The 17,920-nt window shown below is 40.8% G+C and overlaps 2 protein-coding genes across 2 annotated transcripts in view; both read right to left on the reverse strand.

Annotated features, from left to right (window-relative positions):
• LOC112119378 (UDP-N-acetylglucosamine transporter) overlaps nt 1-4,775 on the reverse strand; it is a 31,978-nt gene extending 27,203 nt beyond the window's left edge. The window contains exon 1 of the mRNA XM_026655555.2: nt 4,554-4,775. The gene's annotated coding sequence lies outside the window, so the exon portion shown is untranslated. The remainder of the gene's footprint in view (nt 1-4,553) is intronic.
• Nucleotides 4,776-8,397: 3,622 nt separating this feature from the next.
• LOC112119379 (hornerin-like) overlaps nt 8,398-17,920 on the reverse strand; it is a 40,947-nt gene continuing 31,424 nt past the window's right edge. The window contains exons 21-28 of the mRNA XM_026655533.1: nt 16,671-16,715; nt 14,831-14,872; nt 14,307-14,348; nt 13,669-13,710; nt 13,042-13,083; nt 12,791-12,826; nt 11,366-11,395; nt 8,398-10,605 (exon numbers count right to left, since the gene is read on the reverse strand). Coding sequence (XP_026511318.1) covers nt 10,507-10,605; nt 11,366-11,395; nt 12,791-12,826; nt 13,042-13,083; nt 13,669-13,710; nt 14,307-14,348; nt 14,831-14,872; nt 16,671-16,715 — 378 coding nt within the window. The 3' untranslated portion in view covers nt 8,398-10,506. The remainder of the gene's footprint in view (nt 10,606-11,365; nt 11,396-12,790; nt 12,827-13,041; nt 13,084-13,668; nt 13,711-14,306; nt 14,349-14,830; nt 14,873-16,670; nt 16,716-17,920) is intronic.

The raw sequence follows: 17,920 nt of genomic DNA on the forward strand, positions 1-17,920 counted from the left end.
TAAAGATCATCATCAGCATGGAAGCATGTCCTCTGGAATGGTGGCTGAAGCATGAAGGGCCACACGAATGTTTAGCATATCTGGCACGTAAATACGTTGCAACGCTGGCTATAAAAGTGCCATGTGAATGCCTGTTCTCACTTTCAGGTGACATTGTAAATAAGAAAAAGGCAGCATTATCTCCCATAAATGTAAACAAACTTGTTTGTCTTAGTGATTGGCTGAACAAGAAGTAGGACTGAGTGGACTTGTAGGCTCTAAAATTTTCCATTGTTTTGTTTTTGAGTGCAGTTATATACAACAACAAAAAACTACATTTGTAAGTTACACTTTCACGATAAAGATTGCACTACAGTACGTGTCTGAGGTGAATTGAAAAATACTATTTCTTTTGTTTATCATTTTTACAGTGCAAATATTTGTAATAAAAATAATATAAAGTGAGCACTGTACACTTTGTATTCTGTGTTGTAATAGAAATCAATATATTTGAAAATGTAGAAAAATATCCAAAAATATTTAATAAATTTCAATTGGTATTCTATTGTTTAACAGTGTGATTAATCGCGATTAATTTTTTAATCGCAGTTAAGTTTTTTTAGTTAATTGCGTGAGTTAACTGCAATTAATCAACAGCCCTAAAGAATATCTAAGGTAGTAAAATATTCTGTGAGTGGGAAGCAGGACACAGATGCCAATTAGAATGCACAGAAATTCTTAATAACTAAAAGTCTACCAAAAAGTATTGTTGAACTAGTTTATGTGCTGGAATTTAGATATCCACTAACACTTCCTAAATGTCAGAAGCTTTGCTAAATAGTAAGAGTCAGAAAAACGACATTTTTCAATATGTAGTCTCTATACTGTGTGTGCAAAGTCACAATTGGTTTTGTAAATAATTTCACTTGGACTAATCCCAATTACTATGCTTCTTGTTTTAAAACCTCTCCACAGACCAGCTCCACTCTCAGACCGCACTCTTAACATTGGTTTCCCCTCTGTCCCCTCCTATTAACTCTCCATGGTTGTCAGGCACACTTTCAACTGCACCTCTTCATACAGCTGGAACTTCTTCCATCCAAGCCATTAAATCCTTTTATCATTTCAAATCTCACCTAGTCACCTTATTTTGTTCTTCTGTTTGTGACTCATTCTCTTTGTAAGGCACTTTACAGACAATACCGTAAAACAAGTTGTATTTCTCTTGGTACATCCTTCTTCAGCAATGTTTTCACATTAAATAAAAAATGCTCAAGCAAAGTTTCTCCCCTCTCTCCACTTGTTGAAGCTGAACAACCTGCTCAGTCAACAAAGCTTTGTTTTCAATAGGAGCTTTCCTAAGGGCAGCTTTTCTACTTTTTCTATCCAATTAAGGAGTTTAAAAACAAAAACAACCTACAACTGAATATTTTCATGATGGGAATATAAAATGCATCCGCTACAAAAAATATGATGATTGTTCCAGCACAGCTACTGAACTCTCAGAGCACAATACTACATTTCCCCCATTTACAAGCATGCTGCTATGACTAAGTGTCAGAAATGCATTTTTAAAAAATTCTCCACAGGATAGTTACATAAGAAAACTTATTTGCTAAAAATTCCCTCTATGAATCCTTCTCAACTCTGCTTCAATTAGATAGTCTTCTGTGGCTAAGAGTTAGGGCCCCTTCAAGGATAGGGAGGGTATGCCACTGACACTCTGGCACATCGAAGTGGAAAACTCCAATATCACTGATGTCTGACAAGGAGTCCAATGATATGCTCACTTGCCTGTGTCTAGTTTCAAATACTACTGTAACTTCTTTGGGGCAATGGCTGTCTCTTCCAGTATTTGTAGAAAACCTAGCAGCGTGGGGACCAGTGTTCCTTCTAATTTTTCCCACACATGTGCAGAATGAATTTTGTTATGTGCACCAATATGGAGGTGACGTGTGACACATCACCTCTATATTGGTGCACATAACAAAATTAATGTGGTGGGGTGGAGCTGAAGGGTTCGGAGTGTGGGAGGGGGCTCAGGGCTGCAGCAGAGGGTTGGGGTGCAGGGGTATGAGGGCTCCAGCTGGGGGTGCGGGCTCGGGGGTGGGGCTGGGGATGAGGGGTTTGGGGTGCACAAAGGTGCTCAAGGGTTACTGCAAGGAGAGAGGACTCCTCCCAGCTCTCTCCCCCCGCTGCAGCACCTGTGCTCAGGGGGGAGAGGCGCCTCTCCCCGCCGCGGCTCCAGGGCTGGGGCTGCAGGATAGGTGCCCCCCCCCCCCAGCTGCAGCAGATCTGGGGCTGAGTTGGGGCCGGGGAGGGGCGCCCGCAGTGCCCTTCCCCTGGCCACGGCAGGGCAGGTTCCCTAAGTTCCTGCACAGCACTAAATAGGCTGCTGTGTAGCCATGCAGCTTACAGGGAACTTAGGGGACTCCATTCTGATTGTGGGCTTTCAGGAGCTATTGCAAAACAAATCATCTTTATTTTCTTTATTTATTTGTCAAATGAAAAATCTCTTGGAAAACCTTTTTATTTAAAAAAATAAATAAAAATACCACAATCTTATATGCATATATATGAACAGCAAGAATTGGAAATTGAAAACCTCAAGTATTGCATGAGATATTTAAAGTTAAATCTGTGGCTCCTTCTCTACCTCACCTCTTACACACAAATGTAGAACCCAGAAATAAGATCTCACAAGTTAGATGACCAATAAGCGAGATCAAATATTGAACCTGTAAACATTCAGTGTTCCTTTACGTAGGAAATTGAGGAAGTCATTGAGTTGAATCTAATATCAATAGATTAAGAGTTACTGTACACGCATACTGATGCAAAAGTTTTATATTGACATAACAGTTATCAAGCCAAACCTTGTCTGCCAACATAGGCAGTAAGGCATATGGTATCAAATTTCTCTCTCCCTCTTTTTAAAAAAACAAAAAACAGTACATACACTGTACTATTGGTTGTACATATCACTGTAAAGACAGGCCTGAGCTGCCAAATTCAGATCTAATCTGAATTTCCCCCAAATTTGAGGGTCTTCAGTTCTGGGTTTTGGTTCAGCCCCCACCTCAAATATAAACGCATACATAGGGCTTGTCTTCACTACAGTGTTAGTCCCAAGTATAACTCAACTACTGTCCCCATCCCAACTCCTGTCCGCACTCAAAAACCTCCAATTTGAATTAATTTGTGCTTTAAACTCAAGCTAGTTTGCAGGGTTATGGGTTGAATCATGAATGCTGCTGATGGCTGAGCTAGTAATGGGGATGCAACTACAAATAACTGCTAATACAACCATTCTGTGTAGTTCGAGTGTTGTTTCACAGTGTGGCCACTCTCACTTGAGCTAACTGTCACAATGAAGACAAACCCACAGGTGCTTATCAGCAAAAAACAGTAATTACAAATGAAATTATACTTCTGTACAATGCAGATGAATTAACATTGTTGTGGAAGCTTAACTGTTGAATGGTCTGTTGTACGTGTTTTCCACATTGCTCAAAATGACATCCTTCTTTCAGAGTATCAAATGTTCTCAGTCTCCTCCAAATTCTTCCTCAAAAGTCACTGCTTTTCCCTTGCTTTCCACAAGTGACCTCCCTTCCCATACTATATACCATGATCTGCCACATTCTCAATTAAAATATTGATTATAAACTTCATTCAATGCAATTCTCAGTATCTATGTTTACTCTTGCCTACTGTGTCCTTTGTCTTCATTTTCTGTTTGCTTGATGTAGATTATAAAAATTTTGATCTCGAAAGCCCCACACAAAGTTCCAATGTTACAACATTTTTCTTATAAAATATACCTAGTACTGTGTTAAATATGGTTTAATTTATGTGCTATTTGGAAGGAGCTGTGTGTGTATTTTATATTGGTGTGAATCAGAGAAACTATCCCAGGCAGGTGAATGACAACTGGGATTTCATCATCCGGAACTGAGAAACATCCCCTGTCCATGTTTTTTTGCTTCCTGATCTCACATCATCCTCTCCCTGGCTATTTCAACTAGGGTGACCAGATAGCAAGTGTGAAAAATCGGGACAGGGAGTGGGGGGTAATAGGAGCCTATGTAGGAAAAAGCCCCAAATATCAGGACTGTCCCTATAAAATCGGGACATCTGGTCACCCTAATTTCAACACAACTCCCTGTTCCTCAAACCATCATTTATCCTCTACCCCAATATCATAACCTATCCCCCACTCACACACACACACATCACCCCCTCCCCCATTCATCCCTCCTCTCCCCCCCAGAGGCTACCCCAATCCCGTGCCCCTCCCCCCTCTCCTCCTCCGGGCCACCCTAATCCTATATCTTGCCCCCCATGCATCTCCCCCGTCTCCTCCCCTGGGGACTACCCCAATCCCGTGCCCTGCCCCCCACCCATACAGCCCCCCTCTGCTCCCCCGGGCCACCCTAATCCTATATCCTGCCCCCATATAGCCCCCTCGCCGGGGCTGTCCCAATCCCATGCCCGGCCTCTCAGTCCCGTGGCTACCCGGTGCCGGCCCTGACCGAGCTGAGCCCCTGCCCCGACCTCAGGAAGCGTCTCACCTCCCGCGCTGGGAGCACGGCCCCGCTCCCTGCCAGCCCCTCGCCGCCGGCCCGGGGTGCCCCCGGCGCCCCGCTCGCTGCAGCCGCCCGCCCGGCGCTGTGCAGGCGCTTCCGGGTGCCCCGCTCCCGGTCGGTCCAGCTCCGCAAAGGCCCCGACTGCAGCCGCTGCCCCGCCTGCTCCGTTCCCAGGACCCGGCGCGCAGCGAGCCTGGCTCAGCTCTCGGTCGGTCTGAGCCCGCTCGCCCCCGGCGGGCCCCGGCTTGGCCTCATGCGCCGCGGGAAGGGGCTGGGCTGCCCCGCCCCGGCCCGGAGCCGCCGCAGCCCCGGCGCTGCGGGAGGAGACGGTTTAGGGCAGCGTCAAAAAAAAAAAAAAAAAAAAAAGAGCAAGGGCTAGGAGCGTGGTGTGTACGTGGGGGTGTTTGGGACATAGGGTATCTAGGGGTGATGGGGGGCAATGGGGTGTGAGGTCGGTACCCAGCAGTCAAACAGGTGTTGGGGCAGGGTGTGGGGCAGTGCCTGGAAGAGACAGCATGATCATTATGGTGATACAATCTGTCTTCCCCCACAGGTACTAATAAGAGAGGAGGGGGCAGGCCAAGCACACACATGCTGTGCCAAACCCTGAGAGTCAGAGACTGCAGGGGAACAATACTCAGAGCCAGAGAGGGGAGGTCATGGCTTGGGAGCGTGATGGAAAGTCAGCGAGGAGGAGAGAAAATGTAACCCACGTTGTAAAAGCTCGTAAGCTGGAAAAGTACGCCCCCCTGGCTGACACCCTGAGAGCGAAAGGCTATGAGGTGCAGATGGACGCCCTGATTGTCAGAGCCCTGGGCGCCTGGGACCCCTGCAACGAGCGTGTGCTGCGGACCTGCGGGATCGGTCGACGCTACGCACGTCTCATGCGGCGCCTCGTGGTCTCAGACGCCATCCGATGGTCCAGGGACATCTACATCGAGCACATCACCGGCCACCGACAGTACCAGGAGGCGTGAGCCAGCGTGATGTCGTTCTCCCACTACGAGAAAGGGACCAAGTGACCTTCTCCGTTGGATCATATGAACTGAAACCATAAACTCCCTAAACATTAAATCTCACCAAATGAGGGTCAATCCATCCTCATCATCATATCCACTCATTATAATCCACACCTGAACATAGCCACTTTATGAACTTCATACCCTCATATCTCAATGTCTGTACTTTGACCCATCAACCTTTTACCCCCAATCGGGGATATTGCAGATTATGTATTCCTCATGCCACCTTATTTTAAAACAAACTTTGCACCCTCTATAATCTGTATGTTATTCCCTGATAACCAGAAACTTCTATGCTCAAACTCTGTTCACTATTTTTTTTTTAAGATCGGGGTGAAAGTAAGCCAGTACGGGCCTGTATGGCATACCGGTAAAAAGTGGCCACCAATACCAGCTGACATTAAAGCGCTGCTGGCCGTGCTTTAACGTTACTACCCCTTTTGTGCCCTCCATCTGCGGCCCTGCCAGGTCCCTACTGGCAGGGCTGCTGACAGGGAGGGGGGCCAAAAGGGGCAGCAATGTTAAAAGCGCTGCAGTGGCAAAGGACCCTGCTTAAAGTGCTTTAAATTGCCACTGGAGCCCCTGGCGGCGCGGGCCAGGCAGCACAGATGGGCTGGTTGGGGGAGCCAGCCCCATACCGGTAAGTGTTGAGTGTTACTTTCACCCCTGAATAAGAGCTTTGTAAACGCAGTGACCTAGCAGTGCCCCAGTATGTTAAAGTGAAAAAGAAAAAATACAACCTAAGGAAGAGCCTTTCTCTCTCTGTCCATTGTGTGTTGTTCATCTGTTTGGATGGAAACCTCCAGTTCATAGGAACGATAGTTTGTGGTATGCTTTCCATAGCAGCAAGCATTTAACATAATAATCTCAAATGATTCACTTGCCCATGTGTAAAAGTGTGACATACATGGTGCTTATGCATGCTCAACATCATAATTCAAGGAAATAAAGTTTAGCATTGAAGGCACAGTTAGCAACAGGCTCTTTTGCATAGGAAGAGAATCCCAGACTTCGTAAATGTGTAACTAAGACTAAGAGTGAAATATTTTTTTTTTTTAAAGAAATCCCTCAGACAGAGACAAGCACCTACAAGATCTCTATCAAGCATTCTTAAAACTACAATACCCACCTGCTGAAGTGAAAAAACAGATTGACAGAGCCAGACGAGTACCCAGAAGTCACCTCCTACAAGACAGGCCCAACAAAGAAAATAACAGAACACCACTAGCTGTCACCTTCAGCCCCCAACTAAAACCTCTCCAGCGCATCATCAAAGATCTACAACCTATCCTGAAAGATGATCCCTCACTCTCACAGATCTTGGGAGACAGACCTGTCCTCGCTTACAGACAACCCCACTTACTTAATTGGCCTCTCAGAGTTGAGAAGACAACTCCCACCTGTTCATGCTCTCTGTATGTGTGTGTGTATATATATATATATATCCTCAATATATGTTCCATTCTATATGCATCCGAAGAAGTGGGCTGTAGCCCACGAAAGCTTATGCTCTAATAAATTTGTTAGTCTCTAAGGTGCCACAAGTACTCCTGTTCTTTTTGCGGATACAGACTAACACGGCTGCTACTCTGAAACCTGAGCTACTGAACTGAAATTCCATGCTGAACAGGAAAAACCAGTCTGGCCTCACAAACGTGCCAAGTTTGGCAAACTTGGTTCCACTCTTTAAATTGTTTGGGGGGGGAGGGGGATGAGAAAACAAATTGTAGATTTAATGGGAAGAAATCATAAAACAGTGGCTGAAAGAAAAATACCTAAAACATCAGCCATAAGCCATCAGTTAAACTTCATGCAATCAAAGTCTGACTGATTTCCTAAGATTTCAAGCTAACACTTTTCTTCTAGTTGTGTGCACATTAAAGGAGATTTTAGAAAGATTTCTCACTGTTACTAGTACTGATTCAGTTCTGCCAGCATTAACACTGTTGGCATTCCTACTGTGGGCCAGCTGATACTGACATTTTAATAATCCATCCACTAGATGACACTAGAAAGAAGCAGCAAACAGCCAGTCAACACTGAAACTGTCAGTGTCAGACAGTGGGGAAGGTTTGCAAACTTTCTCTAATATGCACTATTGGCAAACAGGTAAGTAGTACTGAGCAAATGTCCTACTATGGTGTTAAGCGACAGAAAATGCCATTTTTCAGATGACACAAAACCAAAGGATGTGACCACTTGTTAAACAGCACATGGCTTTTTTGTTTTGTTTTTGCAAGAATAAAGATCTAAGCCCTGGTGTCATGGCCAAGTTCCAGTTTGGGTAATTACTTTTTGCCCACCCACTTCCCCTCACTTAATTTGAATCCAATAGTCTTCACTTCCCAATCTAAAAGTGTTGTGCAATTTTGCTGTATGGGGTTATGGCTACTCTATTCACAAGAGGATTTAATGACATGATCATGTCTACAGTATGTGCTTTGTCTATAATTCTGTAAAGCACTTTAATGCTTCTGAAAAGTGCTATAGAAAACAATAATCCTGGCAAGTGCTTGGAGCAAAGGTGAAGTCCCACTGATTTTCACAGCTTTCTTCATGACACGTGTACTCAGGTTGTTAGAGTTGCATCCTTGATGCTCATCTTACCCAAACAATAGTTTTGACTCAATTTCTTTCCCATCTAGAAGTGGCAGCCCAAAACTCCCAGCTCACTATAGAAACTGCTCAGATCAAATCTATTGGTGGGTGTCTTGTGCCAATGGAAAATAATGACAGAAAATGTCTAATAGCTGAACAAGTTTTATTAGAATAAGGAAAAAACAATATTACATATAAAGCCTCTTTTTCTCTTATTAATTCACTGAAAAGATTCATTCCAACTATCCCATGTTACCTTTGTTCTTCCTATTGATTTAGAGACAAAGACATACAGTGAATACTTTAAAAAGAACAACAACTTGTAATAAGGGAAAATGGTGGTATTTTTCTCTCAAACATCACCTCACCCAAACTCATAATTCTCAGGTCCACATTATTTACACCTACAATCCTTGCATTTTCACTCGCCCACACTTAGTTATGGTGTGTTATGAAACTCACATAAAACTGCACACCACTATTATACCAAAAACAGTTTAAAAACTAATTTTTTTATACTTCAGAAAAGTGATGAATGGCAAGACATTGTATGGACCCAATGATAGATATTGCCCTGCTTCAATAAAGTTATGCAAATGAACACTACACAGCATATTGTATTTTAGATAGCTATTTTATAGTATATATTAATCTGTTTTAAAGATATGCACGATGGGTCAAATCTGGGAGTTCTTATTCAAGCAGAACTCATTTTGAATGAGTAATGACTTCAGGATTTGGTTTGAGAATATTAAGAATTTATGGAGTGCTGACAGTGTGCTCTGTATAGAACATAGGGAAAAAAACAGCAATGAGTGAAATCCTGGCCCTATTGAAGTCAATGTCAAAATTCCCCATCAATTTCAATGGGGACAGGATTTCATCCATGTACCTACCCCAGGAGGTTTACAGTGTGAATGTAGTTTTAAGTGCTTTAAGACTACACACAACTTCTATAGGTATTGGAATGATTTTTTTTAAAGTGTTTTAGGTGCACTTGGTTAACATTTGACCTATCTTAAAACATACCATGCTAGTAGAACAATGACAGTTGTACACATCAGTTAGAGACAATACTATACAATAAAGATGTAATTTATTAAACACCATTTACCTGCTGCTAGGAATTTATTGCTTGAAAGTGAGTATGAACAGGTTACATATTAAAACTACTAGCATTTGCATTTTCTGGGAGTAATCTGCATCTTCCCAGATTACATATCCAGCCTTTCAAAGGCAACACTTCTGAATAGATCTCCAAGGGAAAACACTGCTAAAAGATGCTATATGTGAAACTTTGTTTCCTTGAAATCCTTGCCAGTCAAAGATGACGTTTCTCTGGGACTATGTCTGCTGCACTGCGATACTATTTTATGGATCTCAATATCATTCTTGAAATTAAATTTGACAATAAATCAGGTCTCGTAGTTTAGGCAAAATACTTGCTGAAAGAGAGCTGACACAGAGATACTAGCAGTTTCAGTAGCCGGAGTAATTCTCAAACATTCCCAGAGTGGGTGGTTTTCATCAGTTCCAAGGTTATTAGCCTTCCAGAGCCTCTTCTGGGCTACACTCCCTACACTAAAGCTCTAGGTGGAGTGTACCTAGATCTGTGGTTTTCAACCTGTGGTCCACAGACTATGTCTAAGATTTCCAAAGGTGAAAAAAGGTTGAAAACCGCTGGTCGAGACACATGGTGATCTATTCTAAGTATCAGAATGTCTGCCTTCAGTGGCCTTTTGTGGAAGAGGTGGAATATCCAAAAGTTTCACTGCAATAAGAAATTTCCGTATTGCAAGATTTACACTTCACTCTAGTTTAATTACTATAATAGATTAAGAGTAATATTCCAACACTGCTTTTCTGTTCCATTGAGGCTTTTTTATAAAAAAATGACAGGATTGGCTTTATTTTACGTAATGACAAGTGAGAGCCTTCAGCTTGCACACATGACAATCTGCTGTTATTTTTTCCCTGGGTTAATAGTCATGTGGTTCCAGATATCTTCTGAGTGTTTGGATTCACAACTAGATCAGATTCAAATCAGGTATTCATCACGTCAGTTAGAAATAAAAATTCATATAGTTAGGGCACAATATCTCCTTTTCAAATGATGCCTAAAATACTGAAAAATAAACTGGCATATACTGTAAACTAAAAAAGGTAGAACTAATCAAAAGCGTGGCATATTAGCCATACATAATGACATTACAACAAACCAACAAATTATATATTCAACTTTGATTACAATTTTGTACAAAAAATTAATCTGTTATTACAGAATACACTTCGTGGTCTCCAGTCACGTATTCAGATGTTCATATAAACCACTTGGGCACAACTGAAGAGGTGGCAAAGGCACTCAAAACACTGAATAGCACCAAAAGGCTAGGGCTGGACTGTTTCCCAGCAGAGCTCTACAAAGAACAGAAAGACATGTTATTCATTCTCAGAAACAGCCAGGCAATGAGGAACAATTTGATAAATCTGAGGCAAAGAATAATTTTATTCATTGTGATTCTCAAAGCATGGTAAATTCCAGATAACTGTACTACTTATCTGTTCTCATTAATAAATGTTTACTGTGTGGTTTGGGTAGAAGTACTGGCTAGCTAGTATGTTACATAAATAACTTTATGTGGTGGGGTAAACAAAAAATACTGTATGGGAGGAATGTGTGTGACAGTTAGCCTTTTTGGCTTGTCTGCAGAACTCAGAATCTGCGCATCAAATTCAGACTTGGTTTAAGGAGGTGCATGCCAGAGATTCCTGTAGAGTTGTGCTCATTTATGCTGGGTTTCAATGGGGTGCCGTGTTCAGTTACCTGGTACTGAAAAGGAAATACTGGTGGTCCTTTAAAGGCAGAGGATTCTGAATAATGAAATATTCCAATTATTAGACCTAATCTAAATAATAACCACGCATTCAGTTTCTAAGTGGCAGGCTGAATCGAAGCAATACAGTGGAAATTCAGTATTTTGTATACTTCTATTCAAATTTGATGAGACTATTATACTTCACTATAATGTCCAATATTCTCAGATAGTTGTATGGACTAAAGGAACTCTGATAGATCCCTCATATCACAAACAGACCTAATCAAAGTTATATTCATATTTTCAATGTAAGCTGCATATTGGAAGAAAACAGGAAAAGCTATAAGGGAAGAGTGCTTACTATTTGGCCGCCGTCTGAGGAATGTGAGCCCTGTTAAAAAAAAATGGAAACAGTTATTTCCCCCCACATGTAAAATGGTTTTTAATTTCTGGTATGAGGGTTTGACTCTCTACTCTGAGAAAGTGGATTGAAACTGCTGTAATCTCAAAGACAAAGTTGCATGAACATAAAACGTGACAAAATGGAGCAGTGAATCAGGCTCACCTACTTTATCTAAAAATCCTTGCTAAATGGAATGAAAGAACATTTATTTTGCTTCCTTTCATTCAGCTACCTTACATTACACACAGGCCTGGTGTCCATAATTCAAGAAGGATGTTGAAAAACTTTGAGAGGGTTCAGAGAAGAGGCATGAGACTGGTTAAAAGATTAGAAAATATGCCTTACAGTGAAAGACTCGAGGAGCTCAATATCTATTTAGTTTATCAATGACTTGATCACAATCTGTAAGTACCTACACGAAGAACAGAAATTTCAAAACTGAGGGATTTTCAGTCTAGCAGATAAAAAGTATAAAAAAAGTATAATGTATTAAAAAAAAAAACTTCTGTGATTATAGGTCTGTGAGGAAAAGCAACCTAAAATTTATTTGTGCTGGCCCTCTGCACTGGTTTGAATTCCACCATTACATGAGCCAACTACTGTGAGCTATGTGGTCTTAATACAGCACAAAAGTCTGCTACAGTAAGATTAAAAACCCAAGTATTTTTAAAATAGCAGCCACTATTTCTTTTTTTGCAAGGAGACCAAGCTATTTCATTCTGGTTAATGAAAAAGGAAGTTGTTGTTGAATGACTCTAAATTTTCTGTCAGATGTGATTCCTTATATGGGATTACTATAGTGTCATTATGGTTTGAAATTGAAGGAAGTCTTCAGTGAAGTATCCCATGTCACAACTAAATAGGTGCCATTCAAACAACAACCATGCCTCAGAGTATCGTCTCATGAGTTTGCTGCAGCCTCTGTACTTAAGGCACTTAGACTGATACCAGGAATATAAAGTTCTAACCACAACTCTATTAGTTACATGAAAAGATGGTGCCTACAGACTGAGCATGCAGACCTGGAGTGTGCCTGCATCATAAATGAGACCCTCTGGTGATTATGCATGACTAGTTTGAGAGAGAGAGAGAGAGAGAGAGAGAGAGAGAGAGAGAAACTACATTATGCTCCACATGTGTTGATTTATTGAGTGGCAGAATAGATTAAAACTGTAATGGCTCCCCATTGTGATGTGCAGCATTTGTGCTACTACTCCATTGCAGAGTAGGAACATCCAGTATTCTAATGTATTTTTTATCCAGAGTAAAGTAATTCTTGAACATATTTCTCACATCAGAACTGACAGACCTAATCCAAACGATATCTATGTTTTCACTTTACTGGAAGAAAGTGGTAAATACTATGGGGAAAACAGGACTTACGTCTCCACCAGACTGCTTTCCTCCTGAAGGTAATCCCTGTAAAAAGGTACAAACCAGTTATTTTAGTGTAAAAGTGTCTTTAACTATAGTTCAGTTTGAGGAACAGATATTTACTTTATTTGTACTTTCCTGCTTAATGGAATGAAAACAAAAAACAGGAGAGTGAAAATACTATTGTGTTTCCCTTCATTCCACAACCCTATCTTAGAACAACACACTAAAGTAGAGTGAGAAACCTAAAGTAGTCTTACCTGGCCACTGGAAGTGTTGTTGAATGAGATAAATGCTCCACCCTTTAAAGAAACCAGAAATGAGTCAATTTCTTGTGAAGAGACTTGATTAAGTGCCATACTTCATTCAGGGTAAAAAAAGAGAGAAGACCCCAGTCTGTGCTTAACTGCTTAGTGAAGTGTAGGGTAAGCAGAAAATGCAGAGTCTCTTTCCTATTACTTCACTCGAGCAATTTACACTATGCAGTCTTTACATGAAGGTTCTTTGAAAAATTAAATTCAGTGGATGTTGATCCGTTTACACCACAACAGGAGGAGAAATGAATGTTTGTTTTTCTGTTGAAAGTAGCCAAAATGAAAGACAGCTCATGTCCTGCGATGGAGTAAATATAATGATTAGACAGGCTTTTATCAGCTGTGGAAGTATGAAGGATGGAGATTCTAAGGAAGATGAGATAACTCATGTAGGAGTTTAGATCTGATCAGAAGGTGACATTCCAAATCAGATCATCATCAAATAACTTCAATCCCTATGTAACCATGTTCACTGTACACCACAAGTGGAGGTAATTTCTGAAACTTGAACATTCATTCACTAGGAAGCATTTTGGGAGGAGATTTTAAATTCAGTAGAGAATGTGTTATTACCTGGACATTGGCACTACTGCTGTTTGTGCTAGAGGATTCATTCTGTAAAGAAAACAAAAATGAGTAATTTCCCTGTGAGAACAATTATACCACCATAATTTTACTGGAAGTTTTCCCCAAAAATGTAGTACTATACGGGCTTAGAGGCCAGATTTGCACTCTTGTTTGCCAATAGTGCATATTGAGTTCTCCATGCATATACACACATAACATTCTATCTAGAATGCACTTGTAGCAGGAAGTGCTCTGTCTCCACTGGATGGATCTGCCTCTGAGCTCTTCAGGTCACTAACAATATTTATTCTGTTCTGAGGGTTCATCACATAAAAGAGACTCTGAATACTACTCTCTTGGCATATATCACCTTGGGTCTTTTATCCTGAAAAACTACTACTTGCCAGGAGACATCTTATGGAAACAGGTGAATATGGTCCAGTGACCTTGTACCCCTGTCTTTAGCCACTAATTTAGGTGACAGCTAGGGGGTGGAATATTCACAGCTCTGAACATCATAAGTTTTGCCAGCATATGTGGTAGTGTAGACATAGCCTTAGCGTATGTCTACCCTTAAAACTGCTAGCATTACAACAGCTTTACTCAGACAAAATTCTGGGAAAAAATGACAGGCGTTGCTTTACCTGTCCATTGTAACTGCTTCTGCTTAGAGCATGAGATGTATCCTGTGAAAAGACAATTAAATGAGCTAGTAACCCAAGAAAAATTTGTCATGTACACTCAGGCACAATGCCTCATTTTGGGCTATATTTTTATTTGTTCTGATATCCAGAGACCTTTTGGCCTATAAATTAAATGGTATAATACATAAGTATAATATAAATGCTTATTTGTACATAATTTCCAGGTCCACACCCCCCATGTTTGTTGAGTGCAACAACTGTACAGCATTCCTGAGCACTGCTTGGATGAAATAATTCTATTCCAGTTTAATGTCCACTAATTTCAGTATGTCCCAATTCTGCAAGATGAATGGAAACTGAGGGTGTCCCGAACCCCAGCGCAAGACCTTACAAGATCAGGTCTTCTCCTAAAAACTAACTCTCTTTACAGTAAAATTACTCTTCAAATATATAAACCAAGTGTTCATTTTCTTAGAGACATACTAGAGCAAATACCCTAAATATGATGAAGAAAGTGTGCTTACCCGGACAACGATAACCTTGTTGCCTGCACAATTGGATGAACTCTGTGAAAGAAAACAGAAGACAGTTATTGTCTTGTAGAAGTAACAAGATGGTCCATTCACCTACACAAAGGTAAAATTCCCTGGGACAGATTCTGCCTAGATTTACCCTGGCTTCCATTAGGTGAAAGCCCAGGAGCAGAGCCCTAATGGGGTAAATGCAGCCAGAGGAGAACTTTTTTTTTTTAAATGGCATATATGTAGTTTTAAATGAATGCTAACTCTGGGTGACACAAGAGCTCGAGGTGCCCATGTGCTGTGTGCATATGGAGGGTGAGTTCTCAGGGAAGTATTCAGTCAGAGTACATGGGTTTGAGTACTATATGATTACTAAAAATTGAAGTATTATATATTTTGAACAACTGTGCAGCAGCATTAAAAGCTGGTTGAAGGGGGTCAATACAGATCAAATAGCTTCAGTCTTTATATAAATGATCAAATGAACAGTAAAAAACCCATACACCACACTATTGGCCCAGATCTTTGATGTTGAAGCGTTCAGTTAGTAGGAAGCACCTCAGCACAAGGACTTCAATACTATGGAGAAAGAAAGAGCTTACTTGACCACTAACTTGATACATAGAGAAGTGACACAGGGTGGCCTGCCCCATAGCACCCACTCCTGACCTAGTATGGTGCTGCAGGCAATCTGTGCCTCAGTTTCCCTTTCCCCAGGACATGTTAAGAACTCCACAAAGTTCAAAGAGTGTAAGGCAAAATTCCCTTGCTGGGATTTTATTTTACTAAATTAAAATAAACTTGAAATAAAGTCTCACTCCTTGGCTGTAGGGCTACGCAGCCCTACTGCTTAGAGCCTACAGTCTTAGAGAGTTCCTGTCCCATAGGGTGGCGTCTCTCTGTGAGCATCTCCCTACAGCTTGGCCCTGATAGCCTTTTATCCAACTCAGCTTCTTATTATTCAATTATATGCCTAGGTAGGCTCCTTTCCATTGAAATTAGCTCTTTGAGAGGATTCTGGGGCCAGGCTTCCCATGAAGGGGCCAGCACCTTATGACAAGGAGTCAACCTGGAAAGACACCAATTATTTATGTGTTAAAGAACTTATTTAAATAGAATAAAGTTACAGAATTTTGCCTCCTCTTGTGCAATGAAAGCATAGGAGATTGTGTACCGTGGGCCTGGTTCTTTACTGCCTTGTATCTTGGCTAGTTGTTTATATTGCTGTAAAATAGATTCCAAATGAATCTGAAATCTTACCATTCTGATCTGTTAGCATTGTACATTCTTTGAACAATGTGCAAAACAGGGAGGACCAGGCACAAATTTTTCTCCTGTTATTCACTCATCTTAGGCTAATGAAAGGCTTCCTAGAGTTGCAGGGAGGTATCATTGAAAATGACAGTAAAATGGACACTGGTGCATTTTGAGCCAAAATTCTTTACTGGCATAAATTGGTGTAGCTTCACTGAAAGCTTTTTAATGAGGGTTTCATTTGACCATGATTAAATAAATGTTAAAGATCACATAATACAAGTGTTGTCACATACATAATAGTTTAGAAATTCCAATATTAATTCAAATATTTTCATGAGTTTTTATTTGGGATTTAGAGACATTCCTTTTGGTGTTTTCAATGAAAACACTGCAGCACTGTGCTAGTGCCGGAGGAAAAAAGTGGCAGTATCTAGAAACAGAAGTGACCCTGGCTAGTAGTTTTCACAGCTGAATGAAAGGTGAAAATTAGGAGAGCATACATAGAATGACAAGTAAATTAGTGCTCATGTACTAAGAGGCAAGTTGGGACAAAAACTTAGACACACTGGAGAAAAAAAGTACTCACTTGATCACAATCACGGTTACTGCTGCCTGAATTACTTTGTGAACCCTGTAAAGACACCTGAAATCAGTTATTTCCTCATAAAATGGATTGCTTAAATACAATGGACTAGATCTTGGGGCCTGTAGCTTGGAAATTAAGGTCACACAAATAGAAAGCTTTGGTAGTATAAAGAGTCCCTAAAGTCTAAGGTTTGTGATAAGGAGTAAAATGAGACCTTAACAAGCAAAATGAAGAGCTATTTATGTGGCTACTGCCATTGCTCTGTGAGGACAATGATCCAGTCTTCAAAGTAAACCAAAAATAAATTATTTCTTAGTAAAAGGGATTGGTTCACTATGATTTTATTAAGGAAAAGAACCCTATTGATATTTATTTAGGGGAAGGATGGATTAGGGAAATGGTGAATACTGCAGACTTGATTATGTGACTTAAATGTAAACTGAAAATAGTAAAAAGGTAAATACTGGGGAGCAATAAACATCCCTTTTTAAATGCTCCACACTGCACTCAGATGCCCAATATTGAACCGTCTCCACAGAAAGTATCATTTTTCAGTAAAAATTCTGTTTAAGTAGATGGCATTAAAAACGGAGCACTCCATGTCCTTCTATTGCATTAATATAGTGAATGACCATAAGTTTGTCACATGGGAACTCGGAAGCTTCAAGGAGGGTAATTTTAATGAATGGTCTGAAGTGAAGGTTCCAAGATGGTCAACATTCATCCATGAGGAGGAACTCTGATCTACAATAGTAATGTCAGTTTTGGCATTTCAAGGAGATAATGGTTTATACCTGGGTCAGACAGCAAGATGACTTTTCTAACTATAGGGAAATACAAAATGTATAACAAAGAATGGGTGAAATCCTGGCCCCACTGAGGTCAATGGAAGTTTTGCCACTGACTTCATTGAGCCCAGGATTTTATGTTCTTACGTTATAGTTTGGTTACTGGCAGAGACACTGATTTTATAGCTCATTACAACAATTTGTAACCTAACTCTCCTTTGTTCTAGGACTGCAGAGGTGTTAACTGCCCACTTTGTCTTATGCTTAACAGTCTGTTCCACCTTGTATTTAGCTGTGACATTGTTTACCCGCTCTAAAGAAGAGCTCCGTGAAGCTCAAGTTTCTTCCACCAACAGAAATTGGTCCAGTAAAAGATATTACATCATCCACCTTGTCTCTCTAGTAGCAAATAATATAATTCAACTTCTAATTTTCTATATAACTTCATCCTTCAACAAAAAT

The sequence above is a fragment of the Terrapene carolina genome, unplaced genomic scaffold (assembly GCF_002925995.2).
Source record: "Terrapene carolina triunguis isolate 2854851 unplaced genomic scaffold, T_m_triunguis-2.0 Scaffold210, whole genome shotgun sequence".
Lineage (NCBI taxonomy): Eukaryota > Metazoa > Chordata > Testudines > Emydidae > Terrapene > Terrapene triunguis.